This window comes from Somniosus microcephalus, chromosome 10 (assembly GCF_052327205.1).
Source record: "Somniosus microcephalus isolate GS21.2 chromosome 10, FLI_Smic_1.0, whole genome shotgun sequence".
Lineage (NCBI taxonomy): Eukaryota > Metazoa > Chordata > Chondrichthyes > Squaliformes > Somniosidae > Somniosus > Somniosus microcephalus.
In genome coordinates this window covers 233,828,362-233,847,039 of record NC_140996.1, presented here as the reverse complement: position 1 = coordinate 233,847,039, position 18,678 = coordinate 233,828,362, and the positions used below count along the sequence as shown (strand labels likewise).

Sequence of the window (18,678 nt, the reverse complement as noted above, 5' to 3'; positions counted from 1 at the left end):
GAGAAGGATAACGAGATGAAGAGAGAGGATAACGGGGGTGGGGGGAGAAGAGAGAGGATAAACGGGGGGGGGAGAGAGGATAAACGGGGGGGGAGAGAGGATAAACGGGGGGGAGAGAGGATAAATGGGGGTGGGGGAGAAGAGAGAGGATAAACGGGGTGGGGGGGGTGGGGGAGAAGAGAGAGGATAAACGGGGGGGGAGAGAGAGGATAACGGGGGGGGGGAGAGAGGATAAACGGGGGGGAGAGAGGATAAACGGGGGTGGGGAGAAGAGAGAGGATAAACGGGGGTGGGGGAGAAGAGAGAGGATAAACGGGGGGGGAGAGAGGATAAACGGGGGGGGGAGAGAGGATAAACGGGGGGGGGGGAGAGAGGATAAACGGGGGGGGGAAGAGAGGATAAATGGGGGGGGAGAGAGGATAAATGGGGGGGGGGGAGAGGATAAACGGGGGGGTGGAGAGAGGAGAGGATAAACGGGGGGGGGAGAAGAGAGGATAAACGGGGGGGGGGGAGAGAGGATAAACGGGGGGGGGAGAGAGGATAAACGGGGGTGGGGGAGAAGAGAGAGGATAACGGGGGTGGGGAGAAGAGAGAGGATAAACGGGGGGGGGAGAGAGGATAACGGGGGGGTGGAGAGAGGATAAATGGGGGGGGAGAGAGGATAAACGGGGGGGGGAAGAGAGGATAAGCGGGGGGGGGAAGAGAGGATAAACGGGGGGGAGAGAGGATAAACGGGGGGGGGGAGAGAGGATAAATGGGGGGGGAGAGAGGATAAACGGGGGGGGGGGAGAGGATAAATGGTGGGGGGAGAGAGGATAAACGGGTGGGGGGGAGAGAGATAAACGGGGGGGGAGAGAGGATAAACGGGGGGGGGGGAGAGAGGAGAGGATAAACGGGGGGGGAGAGAGAGGATAAACGGGGGGGGAGAGAAGAGAGGATAAACGGGGGGTGGGGAGAGGGAGAGAGGTGTGTAAACGGGGGGCGGGGGGAGGAGAGAGGATAAACCGGGGGGAGAGGGAGAGTGGATAAACGGGGGAGAAGAGAGAGGATAAACGGCGGGGGAGAGTGAGAGAGGATAAACGGGGGGGGGAGAGGAGCGAGGATAAACGGGGGTGGAAGAGAGGATAAACGGGGGGGGCGGGGAGAGGGAGAGAGAGGTTAAACGGGGGGCGGGGGGAGGAGAGAGGATAAACGGGGGGAGAGTGGATAAACGGGGGGGGGGGGGAAAGAGTGGATAAACGGGGGGGGGGGGGAAAGAGTGGATAAAGGGGGGGGGGGAGAGAGTGGATAAACGGGGTGGGAAGAGAGTGGATAAATGGGGGGGGGGCGGAGAGTGGATAAACGGGGGGGGGGAGAGAGAGGATAAACCCGGGGGGGGGCGGGGGAGAGGGAGAGGATAAACGGGGGGAGAAGAGAGGATAAACGGCGGGGGGGGGGGGGGAGGATAAACCCGGGGGGGGGGGCGGGGGAGAAGAGAGGATAAACGGTGGGGGGGGGGGGTAGAAAAGAGAGAGGATAAACGGGGGGGAGAGAGAGAGAGAGAGAGGATAAACCCGGGGGGGGGGGGCGGGGGGAGAGGGAGAGGATAAACGGGGGGAGAAGAGAAGAGAGAGGATAAACGGGAGGGGGGGGAAGAGTGGGAGAGGATAAACGGGGGGGAGAGGGAGAGAGGATAAACGGGGAGGGGAGAGGATAAACGGGGGGGGGGGAAGAGGGAGAGAGGATAAACAGGGAGGGGAGAGAGGATAAACGGGGGGGGGAGAGGGAGAGAGGATAAACGGGGGGGGAGAGGGAGAGAGGATAAACGGGGAGGGGAGAGAGGATAAACGGGGGGGGGGGGAGAGGGAGAGAGGATAAACGGGGGGGTGGAGGAGAGAGGATAAACGGGGGGAGAGAGAGGATTAACGGGGGGGGCGGGGGAAGAGAGGATAAATGGGGTGGGGGGAAGAAGAGAGGATAAACGGCGGGGTGGAAGAAGAGAGGATAAACGGGGTGGGGGGGTAGAAGAGAGGATAAACGGGGGTGGGTGGGGGAGAGGATAAACCGGGTTTGGGGGGGGGGGGGGGGGAGGAGAGGATAAACCGGGTTTGGGGGGGGGGGGGGGAGGAGAGGATAAACCGGGGGGGAGAGGGAGAGAGCGAGAGGATAAACTGGTGGGGGGGAGAAGAGAGGATAAACTGGGGGGGGGGGTGGGGAAGAAGAGAGAGAGGATAAACCAGGGGCGGGGGGGGGGAGATGAGGTGATGAACCCGGGGTGGGATGTGGGGGATAATCCCTGGGGGAGGAGGGGATACCTCTTTTTTTTCTCCTTTTCCCCCCCCCCCGCCGCCGCCTCTTCAGTCTCTCTCTCTCCTTCAGTCTCTCTCTCTCTTTCAGTCTCTCCCACTCTTTCAGTCTCTCTCCTTCAGTCTCTCTCTCTCTCCTTCAGTCTCTCTCAATTCAGTTCAATTCAATTCAAATTGCTTTATTGGTGTGACAAGGTACATCTTATGTTGCAAAAGCACCGAAAAAAACATTTATGGTTGAACACATAAACGCAGATCTATCCATACAGTGTATAAACAGATATATCCCTGTGTGTATAAATATACACTCATATAATATGTATATACTCTTCTTAGATTTAATGGTTGTCCCTCTGCTTATGGCAAGCTGTAACATAGTTTGCCGCTAAGGTTACGCAATTTCTCTGTTCCCCTAGTAGGTATGGGAGTTTTTGGTCGTCATTCAAGTTTTTGAATTCAGGGCATATTTTTATGAATTTTGGGTAGAAATTCCCCTTATGCCCTGATATTTTCCACAAGCTATGAGGAAGTGCATCTCTGTCTCCACCACTCCCTGACTGCAGTGAGAGCATATGCTGTCCTCTCTTGGCAGCCGGGTCTGCCTGTGTCTGCCTTTTTCGATGGCCAGACTATGCTCACTAAGTCTGTACCTTGTCAAGGTTTTTCTCAGTTTGCTATCCTTTACCATGGTCAGGTATTCAGCCATGTTGTATTGTCTGTTTAGGGCCAAGTAGCAATTGAGTTTGTTTTGGGTTTTTGTTGTTTCTGCCCAATGTGACAGATATTTTTCCTTTTGCTTAGTGACGATTGTGTTGGGTCGAATTCTTTGTGTTACGATGTCACTGTCCTGGGGCTGGTTATTATTAGTAGTGTTAGTAGTAACTTCACTGAGTCCCAGGACGAGTTGACTGAGGGTATTCTTCTTTATGGTCCTCTCTTGGTATTTTAGGGCTTCGTAATGATAGCATTGGGGGTTGCTCATTTCTAGGTGTTTCCAAAATTTGGTGGCTCTCTTTTGGATAGTAATTATTAATGGATATTGGCCTAGTTCTGCCCTGCATGCATTGTTTACGGTTTTCCTTTGAGTCCGGAGGATACTTTTACAGAATTCTGCATGTAGGATCTCAATTGGGTGTTTGTCCCATTTTGCAAATTCTTGTTGCACTGCCATAGAGTGCAATTGGTTCAATAACTGATTTAAAAATTTTGAGCCAAATGCTAATTGGGATTTCTATTTGGATTGATTTTTTAATGGCATAGAAAGCCCTTCTTGCTTTCTCTTTCAGTTCATTCACAGCCAGATGAAAATTTCCCGTAGAATTGATTTTTAAGCCCAAGTATGTGTAGTTAGTGGTTTGTTCAATTTTAGTTGTTCCTAGTGTGAAATTTATTTTGGGTCCCTGATGTCTGGATCTTTGCTGGAACACAAGGACTTTGGTTTTTTGGGGGTTTATTGTCAGGGCCCAGGTCTGACAGAACGACTCTAGCAGATCCAGGTTCTGCTGTAGACCCTCCTTAGTTGGCGACAGTAGAACCAGGTCATCTGCATAGAGGAGGAATTTAACCGTGGATTCATATAGGGTGAGGCCGGGTGCTGTAGATTGTTCAAGTAGTTTTGCCAATTCATTTATGTAAATAGTAAAGAATGTCGGTGAGATGGGCGAGCCCTGCGTCACCCCCTGCCCCTGTGGGAAGTATTTTGTGTTTGTCTCCAATTTTAACTGCACATTTGTTGTTTGTATACATTGATTTAATTACATCATATGTTTTTCCCCCTACACCACTTTCAATAAGTTTCAAGAATAGACCGTCGTGCCAGATGGAATTGAAAGCCTTCTGGAAATCTATAAAGCAGGCAAAAATTTGCTTTTGTTTTGATGAACATGTTTGTCAATTAGGGGCTGTAGGGTGAAGATATGATCTGATGTTCTATAGTTTGGTAGGAATCCAATTTGGCTTTTACTCAAGACATTGTGCTCCTCAAGGAAGTTTATAAGTCTTTTGTCTCTCTCGCTCTCTCTCTGTCCTTCAGTCTCTCTCTCTCTCTCTCTCTCTCTCCTTCCTTCAGTCTCTCTCTCTCTGTCTGTCTCTCTCCTTCAGTCTCTCTCTCCCCTCCAGTCTCTCTCTCTCTCTCTCTCCTTCAGTCTCTCTCTCTCTCTCTCTGTCTGTCTCTCTCCTTCAGTCTCTCTCTCTCTCTCTCTCTCTCTCTCTCCTTCAGTCTCTCTCGCTCTCTCTCCTTCAGTCTCTCTCTCTCTCCTTCAGCCTCTCTCTCTCTCTCTCCTTCAGTCTCTCTCTCTCTCTCTCCTTCAGCCTCTCTCTCTCTCTCTCTCCTTCAGTCTCTCTCTCTCTCTCTCTCTCTCTCTCCTTCAGTCTCTCTCTCTCTCTCTCTCTCTCTCTCCTTCAGTCTCTCTCTCTCTCTCTCTTTCCTTCAGTCTCTCTCTTCCCCTCCTCATTTTCCCCATCCCCCACATTTCTCCTCACCCTTCTCCCTCCTCTTCCTCGTTTTCTCACTCTCTCACAGCCAAGTGGCCTCTTCCTGTGATGTAATTTTTTTCTCTCGACTGTCTTGCCACTGAATATTTACACATTTAGATGTTGTTCTCCAGGTCACCTACAAGATGCTGAGCCAGTTCCTGGGCATTCATGTCAACCAGGCGAAACAGTAAGTACGGAGACTTGAATCATCCTCATCCATGCCCCCCCACCTTCAATAGTGTGGGCTAAAGAACGGCCTCTTGGGGTCGGATACCCGGGAGGGGTCGGGACGGGGGATGCCCGTGGTGAGTCACCGTCTGCTTGAGAGGAGTGGAGAAAATGGGGAGGGATGAGGGAACGTTCCGGGTTGTACCAGTAGTGTATCTGAGGCTGTAACAACAACTTGCATTTATATAGCGCCTTTAATGTAGTAAAATGTGCTGCAATTGGCCTTGGCTGCCCGGGGCGGGAACAGATCGGGCAATAGATCAGCTCCTGATCGCTGTCCAGCGGCTCCTGCTGGGAAGGGTCTGCGGGTGTGGACATTAGCTGTGGGTAGCATCAGGCTTTGGGTGATGCCTGTCATAGTCGAACAGCCTGCCACCACTCATTTCCTGGGCTCGTAGATGAAGAATAACCACTTGAAAGGAAAGAAGAATCTTGTATTTCTACAGCGCCTTTCATGGCCTCAGGATGCTCCCAAAGCGCTTTACAGCCAATTAAGTACTTTTTGAAGTGTACAAATGTAGGAAGTCACAACACCAGGTTATAGTCCAACAGCTTTATTTGAAATCACAAGCTTTCGGAGCGCTGCTCCTTCATCAGGTGAAGTGAAGAGAAACATACAGGCACAGCATATATAATTCAAATAAAGCTGTTGGACTATAACCTGGTGTTGTGTGACTTCCTACATTTGTCCACCCCAGTCCAACACCAGCATCTCCACATTTTGAAGTGTAGTCACTGGTGTAATATAGGAAACTCAACAGCCAGTTTGTGTACAGCAAGGTCCCACAAACAGCAACGAGATAACGACCAGATAATCTTTGTAGTGATGTTGATTGAGGGATAATTATTGGAACTCCCCTGCTCTTCATCGGATAGTAGCCGTGGGATCTTCTATGTCCACCTGAAAGGGCAGATGGGGCCTTGGTTTGACGTCTCAGCCCGAAGACGGCACCTCCAACAGTGCAGCACTCCCTTAATTCTGCACTGGGAGCGTCAGCCTGGAGTTTGTGCTCAAATCTCCGGAGTGGCACTTGAACCCACGACTTTCTAACTCGGGAGACGAGAGTGACCCTCACTGAGCCATGGCTGACATTAGCCACGGGCAGGGTCAGTCTTTGGGTGATGCTTTTCATGGTCGAACAGACTGCCCACGCTGACTTTCTGGGCTCGTAGGGAAGGAGTAACCGCTTGGGTGAATTATCGGAGGGTGGCCGGTGCCAGTGGAACTAAGACATGACTCGTCTTATGGGGGAGGGGGTCGGAAGATTTTCTTTAGAGTTCAGTGCCTGTTCGGTCAGCGCTACGTGCAGGACGCCCCACGGCTGTTTGGCTAGCACCAACACAGTTCAAGTTCCTCGTGAGATGTCCGTGCGGCCCATCGAGACGATCGTATGGATATTTTAGACAGGAACTACTCTTGAAAGTATGCAGGTTGTGCTGTGTCTCCAAATTGCCTTGTGCGGAGAGACCCCTTTTATATAAAGATCGGGTTTGTCAGCCAGGAGTTTGTCCCTCTAACTGAGCCTTTTTCTCTTCTGTGTGTTTGCCAGGATGCTTTATTACTATGTGGAGCGAAAGAGGAAAGAGAATTCCGGAGCCCAGCTCCACGTGACGTATCTCATATCGGGGAAAACGGTTGAGGATGGGACTTCGGTACGTCCTGTGCTGTATTCAGGGTCTGGAATCGTCAGTGACCAGAGCTAATCTCTGTGGAAGAGCGGGAATTGTCAGGACCACGTCCTCATGTTCTAGAACAGAAATAGGCCATTTAACCCAACAAGTCTAATCCCACTCTCCTACTCACTCCCCCTACCCTTTAATATCCCACTCCCCGTACCCTTTAATATCCCACCCAATCTAATCCCACTCTCCCCCTCACTCCCCACACCCTTTAATATCCCACCAGTCTAATCCCACTCTCCCGCTCACTCCCCGTATCCTTTAATATCCCACCCAGTCTAATCCCACTCCTACTCACTCCCCATACCCTTTAATATCCCACCCAGTCTAATCCCACTCTCCTACTCACTCCCCGTACCCTTTAATATCCCACCCAGTCTAATCCCACTCCTACTCACTCCCCATACCCTTTAATATCCCACCCAGTCTAATCCCACTCCTACTCACTCCCCGTACCCTTTAATATCCTGCCCAGTCTAATCACAGTCTCCTGCTCACTCCCTGTACCCTTTAATATCCCGCCCAGTCTCCTGCTCACTCCTCGTACCCTTTAATATCCCACCCAGTCTAATCTAGGATACTGAGAAGTGTACAGGAACAGAGGGACCTTGGAGTGCATGTCCACAGATCCCTGAAGGTAGCAGGACAGGTAGATGAGGTGGTTAAGAAGGCATACAGGATACTTTCCTTTATTAGCCAAGGCATAGAATATAAGAGCAGGGAGGTCATGCTAGAACCATATAAAACACTAATTAGGCCGCAGCTAGAGTACTGGGTACAGTTCTGGTCACCACATTACAGGAAGGATGTGATTCCACTAGAGGGGGTACAGAGGAGATTTACCAGGATGTTGCCAGGTCTGGGGAATTTTAGCTATGAGGAAAGATTGGATTGGCTGGGGTTGTTTTCCTTGGAACAAAGGAGGCTGAGGAGAGACTTAATTGAGGTGTATAAAATTGAGGGGCCTAGATAGAGTGGATAGGAAGGACATATATTTAAGGACATAAATTTAAAGTAATTGGTCAGAGGATTAGAGGGGAGTTGAGAACTTTTTCACCCAGAGGGTGGTGGGGGTCTGGAACTCACTGCCTGAAAGGGTGGTGGAGGCAGAGACACTCATCGCATTTAAAAAGTACTTGGATATGCGCTTGAAGTGTCGTAACCTGCAGGTCTACGGGCCAAGAGCTGGGAAGTGGGATTAGGATGGATAACTCTCGTCCAGCACAGACACGATGGGCTGAATGGCCTCCTGTGCCGTAAATTTCTATGTTTCTAATCCCACTCTCCCCTTCACTCCCCATTTCCCTCATTTTCAACCAGTTATTCAATTCCCTTTACAATAATTTATAGATGTTGCTTCAACAACATATTTGACCCATATCTCTTCCGTCTAAAAACCTTCCCGTGGTAGTTCGATGGGTGCACGTATCTCTGGTGTGGCGCCGAGCCGCACAGTGGGAAGGTCTCGGGTTCCAGCCTTGGTCTGCACTGCGTTACCTGAACTCAGCCAGGGCAGGGTGAACTGCATGCTCCAGTTGGTCTCTACCGTTGGGTAGGGAGAGATCTCATTCCTGATCGCTGTCCAGCGGCAGCCACTAGACGTGCCGACGAAGCATGGAACCAGCTTCGCTGCATTAAGCTGGTTTGGTTGCCTGGGGTAAGGTGCCAAGAGGCAGGCTGGTGGCTGTGGAACTCTCCTAAGTAAGAGGCTGGGGTAGGGGATGTGAAAGTGCTGGCTGGCCTGCTGCTAATTATGGTGCTCTTTTGTTCCAGTGTCATAAGGTAGCGGTGGTGAGAGAAGATCAGCTGGAAGGTAAGAGCAGACACCTGCATTTTGCCCATGTTACCCGTGCCTGCACTCTGCCTGAGTCTTTGCCTAGTGGGGTGGGGGCGGCCACAGTCGTTGAGTATATTTGTAAGAACATAAGAAATAGGAGCAGGAGTAGGCCACTCAGCCCTTCAAGCCTGCTCCTTCTACCTCAACTCCACCTTCCTGCACTATCTCCGTACCCCTTGGTTCCCTTAGTATCCAAAAAGCTATCAATCTCTGTCTTGAATATACTCAACAACTGAGCCTCCACAGCCTTCTGGGGTAGAGAATTCCAAAGCTTCACCACCCTCTGAGTGAAGAAATTCCTCCTCAGCTCAGTCCTAAATGGCCGACCCCTTATCCTGAGACTATGACCTCTAGTCCTAGACTCTCCAGCCAGGGGAAGCATCCTCTCAGCATCCAGCCTATCAAGCCCCTTAAGAATTTTATGCATTTCAATTAGATCACTTCTCATCTAAATTCTAGGGAATCTAGGCCTAGTCTACTCAATCTTCCCTCATAGGACAATCCCCCCATCCCAGACAGAGATCGATAGATTTTTGGACTCTAGGGGAATCGAGGGATATGGGGATCGGGAAAGTGGAGTTGAGGTCAAAGATCAACCATGATCTTACTGACTGGCAGAGCAGGCTCGAGGGGCCGAATGGCCGCCTCCTGCTCCTTATGTTCTTGTGTTATTACTGTGGAGAAGAGCAGGCTCGGGGAGAGATTATTCAGCATCTTTTTAAGAGATTAGATACGTTGAATCCTGATATGTTTCAGATTGTCACAGGCTCTAGAACCAGGGGACTTGAGGGGAAAGATGGTTTAGCCGAGGGTGAGGAACGGACTCTTCGTTAGAGGCAGAGTGTCTGGTTAAAAATTCAAGTGAGGATTGGATAGATATTTGAGGGAGCGGCTAATTGAGAGGGATTCGCTTTTGGGTCTGGCTGGATGGAGGGCAGACTATTGGACTTCTCCGTCTTGGATGCCTGGTCACCTGTTCTCGTTGGGGTCAGGGAGACTGTATAATGTCCTAAACTATTCTGCTAATCTTTTATTTAAGAGGGGCCGAATGACCTCCACCTGTTCCTATGAGTCTTGCAGAGCAGACGGTACAAGGCTCAATCCCAGGTCTGTGCGGTGAATTCATCTCTGGTTGTGTTAGGAAGGGGTCGTGGTGGCAAAATCAGCCTGGGTTCTCGCTCCTAATCGCTATCCAGTGACGTCCTGCTGGAAAGGGTGCTGGAACTTGCCGAGCTACGCCGCCCTCGCAGCCGAAACATAGAAGATAGGAGTAGGCCATTCGGCCCCTCGAGCCTGCTCCGCCATTCAATGCGATCATGGCTGATCATCCAAATTCAGTACCCTGTCCCTGCTTTCTCCCCATACCCCTTGATCCCTTTAGCCTTAAGAACTATATCCAACTCCTTCTTCAATATATTTAATGAATTGGCCTCTGCTGCATTCTGTGGTAGAGAATTCCACAGGTTCACCACTCTCTGGGTGAAGAAATTCCTCCTCATCTCTGTCCTAAATGGCTTACCCCTTATCCTTAGACTGTGACCCCTGGTTCTGGACTCCCCGGCCATCGGGAACATCCTTCCTGCATCTAGTCTGTCCAGTCCTGTCAGAATTTTATAAGTTTCAATGAGATCCCCTCTCATTCTTCTAAACTCCAACGAGTATAAGCCCAATCGACCCAATCTCTCCTCATACGTCATTCCTGCCATCCCAGGTATTAGCCTGGTGAATCTTCGCTGCACTCCCTCCATGGCAAGAACGTCCTTCCTCAGATAAGGCGCCCAAAACTGCACACAATACTCAAGGTGTGGTCTCACCAAGGCCCTGTACAACTGCAGCAAGACATCCTTGTTCCTGTACTCGAACCCTCTTGCTACGAAGGCCAACATACCATTTGCCTTCTTAACCGCCTGCTGCACCTGTATGCTTACCTTCAGCGACTGGTGCACAAGGACACCCAGGTCTCGTTGCACTTCCCCTTCTCCCAATCTATTGCCACTCAGATAATAATCTGCCTTCCTGTTTTTGACACCAAAGTGGATAACCTCGCATTTATCCACGTTATATTGCATCTGCCATGCTTCTGCCCAATCACCCAACCTGTCCAAATCATCCTGGAGTTTCTCGGCATCCTCCTCACAGCACACACGCCCACCCAGCTTTGTGTCGTCTGCAAATTTGGAGATATTACATCTAGTTCCCTCGTCTAGATCATTAATATATATTGTAAATAGCTGGGGTCAAAGGACCGATCCCTGTGGTACCCCACTAGTCACTGCCTGCCACTTGGAAAAAGACCCGTTTATTCCAACCCTTTGCTTCCTGTCTGCCAACCAGTTCTCTATCCAAGTCAATACCTTGCCTGATTAGCCTGCCGACACTTAGCATTGTGCAGAATGGTGAGGTTCCCTTTAAGCTGCGTCCGCACAGTAATGGGAAAGGTCTGGCGCAGGCCGTTCACCGGCTTCTCTGTTGTAAATACCGCGCATGTGCGGAAATTTAAAGGCACTGCGCACTAAAAGGAACGGGCCGCGCAGAACAAAGCGCAGCTTACAGCGAACATTGGTGCCAAGGGACTGCGGCTTCAGAGGAGGGGGGGAGACATCGATGTAATTTGTGGTGCTGTGGCGAGTGTCTCACCTCCTGACTCCCCAAAGCCTTTCCACCATCTACAAGGCACGAGTAAGGAGTGTGATGGAATACTCTCCACTTGCCTGGATGAGTGCAGCTCCAACAACACTCAAGAAGCTCGACACCATCCAGGACAAAGAAGCCCGCTTGATTGGCACCCCATCCACCACCTTAAACATTCACTCCCTCCACTACCGGCGTACCGTGGCTGCAGTGTGTACCATCTACAAGATGCACTGCAGCAACTCGCCAAGGCTTCTTCAGCCGCACCTCCCAAACCCGCGACCTCTTCCACCTAGAAGGACAAGGGCAGCAGGCACATGGGAACACCACCACCTCCAAGTTCCCCTCCAAGTCACACACCATCCTGACTTGGAAGTATATCACCGTTCCTTCATCGTCGCTGGGTTAAAATCCTGGAACTCCCTCCCTAACAGCACTGTGGGAGTACCTTCACCACACGGACTGCAGCGGTTCAAGAAGGCGGCTCACCACCACCTTTCTGAGGGCAACTAGGGATGGGCAATAAATGCCGGCCTTGCCAGCGACGCCCACAGCCCATGAATGAATAACAAAAATTCTCTGAACGTTTGTGTGTTCACAGCAGTGAAGCTGAAGATGTTGGTGACCGCCAGTGTGCATGTGTACAGTATTCAGAAAGCAATGCTGAAGGACAGCAGTCCCCTCTTCAACACTGATTACGAAGCAATCAAGGAGAACCTGCAGAGCAGCAGCAAGTAAGTGCTCGGCCGAAACTAAAACGGTACCTCATCGGGGCATTGTGCGATGTCTTGGGCCTCGACCTCTGATCTGCGGTTCTCTGCTGCGAGTTTCTCCCGGTGACTGGTTTTCATCGGAGATCAGGCTTCCCCGCTGGCTATTGGCTGAGCTTGGGTCGGGGTGGGGAGGGAGGGGGGATCGTGACTGCATGCGGAGCAGGCTTGTATTGGGTTCCCCAGCACCCAGTGTCAAAATAGTTACTGGAGTGAGTTACCGGAGAGCAGAAGTGTGTTGCACAGTATTTACAGCACAGAAGCAGGCCATTCGGCCCAACTGGTCCCTGCCGGTGTCTGTGGTCCACACGAACCTCCTCCCACACACTTCATCAAACTCTATCAACATATCCTTCTATTCCTTTCTCCCTCTTGTGTTTATCTAGCTTCCCCTTAAATGTTTCTATGTTACTTGCCTCGACCACTCCCTGTGGTAGCGAGTTCCACATTCTCACCACTCTCTGGGTAAAGGAGTTTCTCCTGAATTCCCCATTGGATTTATTAGTGACTATCTTATATTGATGGCACCTAGTTCTGGTCTCGCCCGCAAGTGGAAACAACTTCCCTGTGTCTACCCTATCGAACCCCTTCAGAATTTTAAAGACCTCTATCAGGTCATCCCTCAAGTCTTTTTTCGAGAGAAAAGAGACCCAGCCTGTTCATTCTTTCCTGATGGGGATAACCTCAGTTCTGATATCATCGTTGGAAATCTTTTTTTGCACCTTCTCCAGTGCCTCTATATTCTTTTTATAATCTCGGGAGGAGTCTGTGCCTTCGTTGGGGGGGGCCCTACAAAGGGGCTGGAAATGTAAGAAACTGGTGAGACCATTGGAGAGCTGTGTTTGAACCCAGCCCTGCTGATACTAGGGGCACTCCTTCGCTGGCTGTAAGGTCCCTACTTGAGGTTCACCAACCTCACAGCCAGTTCTTAGCAGATGCAAGGTCACAGCACAAAACTGTCTTAAATCGACAGTCTTAATCTGAAGTGGCACCTCTGCCAAATTCAAATGTCAAATTGCTGCAGAGCGGGTGTTCTCCTGAGGCTGGGAACACAAGAACAGGAGGAGGCCATTCAGCCCCTCGAGCCTGTTCCTCCATTCAGCTAGATCATGGCTGATCTGTATCTTAGCTCCATCTACCCACCTTGGTTCCCTATCCCTTAATACCCAACAAAAATTATTGAGGCACATTGATTATTAGGGAAGTATGAAGAGGCTCGTACTTTCCGCTTCTCTGTACTAGCTCCCATTGCCTTGATGAGCAGAAATGTTCACCCAAAAAAAAATATTGGTGGGGACTTAGACACGGTGCCAATGAAGTACATTTGAAGAGTAGCCACTGTTGTAATGTAGGAAACGCGGCAGCGTTACCAGAAATGCAAGGGTATACCTATCAGGAAAGGATGAACAGGCTGGGTCTCATTTCTCTTGGAAAAGAGAAGGCTGAGGGGTAACCTAATAGAGGTCTTTCAAATTAATGAAATGTTTTGATAGAGTGGATACAGAGAGAGTGTTTCCACTTGTGGGGAAGAGCAAAACTAGAGGCCGTCAATATAAGATAGTCACCAAGAAATCAAACCGGGAATTCAGAAGAAACCTCTTTACCCAGAGAGTGGTGAGAATGTGGAACTCGCTGCCACAGGGAGTGGTTGAGGTGAATAGTAGAGATGCATTTAACGGGAAGCTAGACAAGCACATGAGGGAGAAGGGAATAGAGGGTTATGCTGATAGATTTAGATGAGGAAAGACGGGAGGAGGCTCGAGTGGAGCATAAACACCAGCATGGACCAGTTGGGCCGAATGGCCTGTATCTGTGCCGTATATCCTATGTAAGTCAATTTACGCACAAGATCCCACAAACAACAATGTGAAAATGACCAGATAATATGATTTAGTGCTGTGTCAGCCGTGGTCAGTGAGTAGCACCCTTGCCTCTGAGTCAGAAGGTTGTGGGTTCAAGTCCCACGCCAGATAATAACCAGATACTCGTTAAGTGATGTTGATTGAGGGATAAATATTGGCCAGGACACCGGGGAGAGCGCCCATGTTCTTCTTCCAGTAGTGGCCATGGGATCTTTTACATCCACCTGAGAGGGGAGACAGTGCCTCGGTTGAACGTCTCATCCGAAAGACGGCCCCTCCGACAGTGCAGCGCTCCCTCGGTACTGCTCCTCCGACAGTGCAGCGCTCCCTCGGTACTGCCCCTCCGACAGTGCGGCGCTCCCTCGGTACTGCCCCTCCGACAGTGCAGCGCTCCCTCAGTACTGCCCCTCCGACAGTGCAGCACTCCCTCAGTACTGCCCCTCCGACAGTGCAGCGCTCCCTCAGTACTGCCCCTCCGACAGTGCGGCGCTCCCTCAGTACTGCCCCTCCGACAGTGCGGCGCTCCCTCAGTACTGCCCCTCCGACAGTGCGGCGCTCCCTCAGTACTGCCCCTCCGACAGTGCGGCGCTCCCTCAGTACTGCCCCTCCGACAGTGCGGCGCTCCCTCAGTACTGCCCCTCCGACAGTGCGGCGCTCCCTCAGTACTGCCCCTCCGACAGTGCGGCGCTCCCTCAGTACTGCCCCTCCGACAGTGCGGCGCTCCCTCAGTACTGCCCCTCCGACAGTGCAGCACTCCCTCAGTACTACACTAGATTTTTGTGTTTTGAGTCTCTGGCGTGGGACTTGAGCCCACGACCTTCTGACTCTCAGCCACGACTGACACCTTAGACTTGTTAGAGGTATGTTGACTTTCTGAATTAGATCGCAGCCTGTAATGCGTTGTCCCGTCACCTCGCCGTGTGTACTGAGGGACTGTGTAACTCTTTCCCATTGCAGGTACAGCGCCATTCGATGCGCAGATGCTGTTCCTCGGTCAGCGGAGGAGATGGCTCGTCTGCAGAAGTCTGTGCAGCACCCCTCTCGGAGTTCAAGCGAGGGGCCGAGCGCCAGCAAGCCCACCGTGAACGGCAATGCCCCCCCAGCTCCTAAAAGCGCTCCACCGCAGCCCAAGGGAATCATGAGCATGTTCTCTGCCAAATCCTCTGCCAAGATGCACGACAAAGAGCAGAAAGTGGAGCCAGTCCTGGCGAAAGACGGAGAGAGTGCTGTAAGTATTCAACAGGGCGCCGAGCTCAATATCTGGAACCAGGCTCGAATTCGGCCGAGGCTTGAAGGGCTCAACAATTCATTCTTGGGGTTGGAGGTGCAAAAGCCCAAAGGAAGAGCTTGTGGCAGCCAGAAGGGAGGTCACAAAAGCAGAGGGGTCGAGCAAGGGAGTTGCAGAGGACGTGAGTGGGGGACCAGTACCAGGCTGATGTTAGAGGCGCATCTAGTGTCATGGGATCTTTTATGTCCACCAGAGAGAGCAGACGGGGCCTCTGTTTAACATCTCATCCGTAAGACGGCACCTCCGACAGTGCAGTGCTCCCTCAGTACAGCCCCTCCGACAGTGCAGCGCTCCCTCAGTACTGCCCCTCTGACAGAGCAGCGCTCCCTCAGTACTGCCCCTCCGACAGTGTGGCGCTCCCTCAGTACTGCCCCTCCGACAGTGCAGCACTCCCTCAGTACTGCCCCTCCAACAGTGTGGCGCTCCCTCAGTACTGCCCCTCCGACAGTGCAGCACTCCCTCAGTACTGCCCCTCCGACAGTGTGGCGCTCCCTCAGTACTGCCCCTCCGACAGTGCAGCGCTCCCTCAGTACTGACCCTCCGACAGTGCAGCACTCCCTCAGTACTGCCCCTCCGACAGTGCAGCACTCCCTCAGTACTGCCCCTCCGACAGTGCGCACTCCCTCAGTACTGCCCCTCCGACAGTACAGCACTCCCTCAGTACTGCCCCTCCGACAGTGCAGCTCTCAGTACTGCCCCTCCGACAGTGCGCACTCCCTCAGTACTGCCCCTCCGACAGTGCAACACTCCCTCAGTACTGCCCCTCCGACAGTGCGCACTCCCTCAGTACTGCCCCTCCGACAGTGCAACACTCCCTCAGTACTGCCCCTCCGACAGTGCGCACTCCCTCAGTACTGCCCCTCCGACAGTGCAACACTCCCTCAGTACTGCCCCTCCGACAGTGCGCACTCCCTCAGTACTGCCCCTCCGACAGTGCAACACTCCCTCAGTACTGCCCCTCCGACAGTGCAGCTCTCCCTCAGTACTGACCCTCTGACAGTGCGCACTCCCTCAGTACTGCCCCTCCGACTGTACAGCACTCCCTCAGTACTGTCCCTCCGACAGTGCAGCGCTCCCTCAGTACTGCCCCTCCGACAGTGCGGCGCTCCCTCAGTACTGCCCCTCCCACAGTGCGGCGCTCGCTCAGTACTGCCCCTCCGACAGTGCAGCCTGATATGCCATCAATGACTCAAAGACAAGGATTCAACTGAAGGCTTTTAATCACTAAGAACATTGCAGCATTACAGGTCTTCCCACATCGGGTTCGTCTGGTAGGAATGACTCATACAGCTTTTGAGACCTTTTATATGGCAAAAGACAGGGGCGTAGCCAATACACACAATAGGAACAAAAGGGGGCGGTTCACACAATACAAGCAGGTAAAACACATGGGCTGATGAAGGCATATATTTCATCACATTCACCCCTTCTACAGATTTAGTCTGTCCGGGGGTGTGATAGTCCTTCCTGAACGTCGCAACAGCACCTCGGGTTCCGACCGGGAGTCCGTGGTGCCCTCCTGGGCATACCCATGTGCTGGGGGTGTTGCAGGTACTTCTGGGGGCGGTGAGGATACCTCTGGGGATGGTGGAGGTTCTTCTGGGGGTGGTGGTGATGGGTCGTCGTCGTCGCTTACTGCCGAGGCGAGGTCCTTTATGGACACGGTGTCTTCACGTCCGTCGGCGTGCTTGACGTACGCGTACTGTGGGTTTGCGTGGAGTAGGTGTACTTCCTCCACGAGAGGATCCGTTTTGTGGCCCCTCACATGCTTCCGTAACAGGACTGTCCCTGGGGTGGAGAGCCACGAGGGTAGGGATACTCCTGAGGTTGATTTGCGGGGAAAAACAAACATCTTCTCGTGGGGAGTGGCGTTAGTAGCAGTACACAGTAGCGACCTTATCGAGTGGAGTACGTCTGGGAGGACCTGCCAGCGGGAGGTGGGGAGGCCTTTAGACCTTAGTGCTAAGGTGATCGCCTTCCACACTGTCGCGTTCTCCCTCTCCACTTGCCCATTACCCCGGGGGTTATAACTAGTGGTCCAACTCGTGGCTATCCCCTTTGACAGCAGGTATTGGCGCAGTTCATCGCTCATGAACGACGCCCCCCTGTCAGTGTGGATGTAGTTAGGCGTGCCGAACGTGCAAAACAGGTTGCCGAGGCACTTGATGACCGTGGCACTGGTCATATCTGGGCAGGGGTAGGCGAATGGGAAGCGGGAGTACTCGTCCACAATGTTGAGAAAGTACACATTGCGGTCGGTGGAGGGGAGTGGTCCCTTGAAATCTAAGCTCAGGCGCTCGAATGGCCGTGTAGCTTTGATCAGGTGGGCTCGGTCGGGCCTGAAAAAACGGGGCTTGCATTCCGCACAAGTGCGGCAGTCCCTGGTCATAGACTGGACCTCCTCGATGGAATAGGGCAGGTTACGGGATTTTATAAAGTGGAATAGCCGGGTGACCCCCGGATGGCAGAGGCCATTGTGGAGGCCCTGTAGCCTGTCCCCCTGGATGCTGGCACACATCCCTCGTGATAGGGCGTCGGGGGATTCGTTGAGGGCCCCCGGCCTATATATTATGTCGTACTCAAACGTGGAGAGTTCGATCCGCCACCTGAGAATTTTGCCGTTCTTGATCTTCCCCCTCTGTTTGTTGTTAAACATGAAGGCTACCGACCGCTGGTCGGTAAGCAGGGTGAAGCGTTTGCCGGCTAGGTAGTGCCTCCAGTGCCGCACTGCCTCCACTATGGCCTGGGCCTCCTTCTCTACCGAGGAGTGCCTGATCTCGGGCCCTTGGAGGGTTCTTGAGAAAAAGGCTACGGGCCGCCCATCCTGGTTGAGGGTGGCTGCTAAAGCGAAGTCGGGACGCATCGCTTTCGACCTGGAAAGGGATGTTTTCGTCCACTGCCCGCAGCGCGGCCTTCTCAATGTCGTGTTTAATGCTGTTGAAGGCAGCGTGGGCTTCGGCCGTGAGCGGGAAGGACGTTGATTTCAGGAGGGGACGGGCCTTGTCAGAATAATTGGGGACCCATTGGGCGTAATAGGAGAAGAACCCCAGGCACCTTTTCAGGGCCTTGGGAGTGTTTGGTAGGGGTAGCTCCCGTAGGGGGCGCAATCGGTCGGGGTCCGGACCGATTTCCCCGTTTTCCACCATGCAGCCCAGGATACAGAGGCGCGTGGTGCTAAAGACACACTTATCTTCGTTGTAGGTGAGATTGAGTCTGAGGGCGGTTTTCAGAAATCTCGTGAGGTTCGAGTTGTGGTCTTGCTGGTCGTGGCCGCAGATGGTGACTTGTCTAGGTATGGGTAGGTGGCTGTTAACTGGTTCTCATCGACCATGCGATCCATCTCCCGCTGGAAGACCGAGACCCCGTTCGTTACCCCAAAGGGGACTCTGAGGAAGTGGTAGAGACGTCCGTTCGCCTCGAAGGCGGTGTATGGACGGTCCTCCGGCCTAATGGGGAGCTGGTGGTATGCCGATTTTAGGTCGATGGTGGAAAACACCCGGTATTGCGCGATTTGGTTAACCATATCCGCTATGCGGGGCAGAGGGTAGGCGTCTAGCTGGGTGTATAGATTAACCGTCTGGCTATAATCTATCACCACCCGCTTCTTTTCGCTACCCTTTAC

At 52.4% G+C, this 18,678-nt stretch overlaps 1 protein-coding gene across 4 annotated transcripts in view; it reads left to right on the top strand.

Annotated features, from left to right (window-relative positions):
* Nucleotides 1–18,678, top strand: part of pold3 (polymerase (DNA-directed), delta 3, accessory subunit) — a 31,077-nt gene that overhangs the window by 1,249 nt on the left and 11,150 nt on the right. For 3 of the 4 annotated variants that reach the window (XM_085999795.1, XM_085999796.1, XM_085999794.1), the window contains exons 2-6: nucleotides 4,892–4,947; nucleotides 6,539–6,641; nucleotides 8,442–8,481; nucleotides 11,738–11,870; nucleotides 14,726–14,996. In XM_085999795.1, coding sequence (XP_085855921.1) covers nucleotides 4,892–4,947; nucleotides 6,539–6,641; nucleotides 8,442–8,481; nucleotides 11,738–11,870; nucleotides 14,726–14,996 — 603 coding nt within the window. Of the gene's footprint in view, nucleotides 1–2,397; nucleotides 2,481–4,891; nucleotides 4,948–6,538; nucleotides 6,642–8,441; nucleotides 8,482–11,737; nucleotides 11,871–14,725; nucleotides 14,997–18,678 lie in introns of those variants that run through there. The other variant, XM_085999798.1, reaches the window with a different exon arrangement.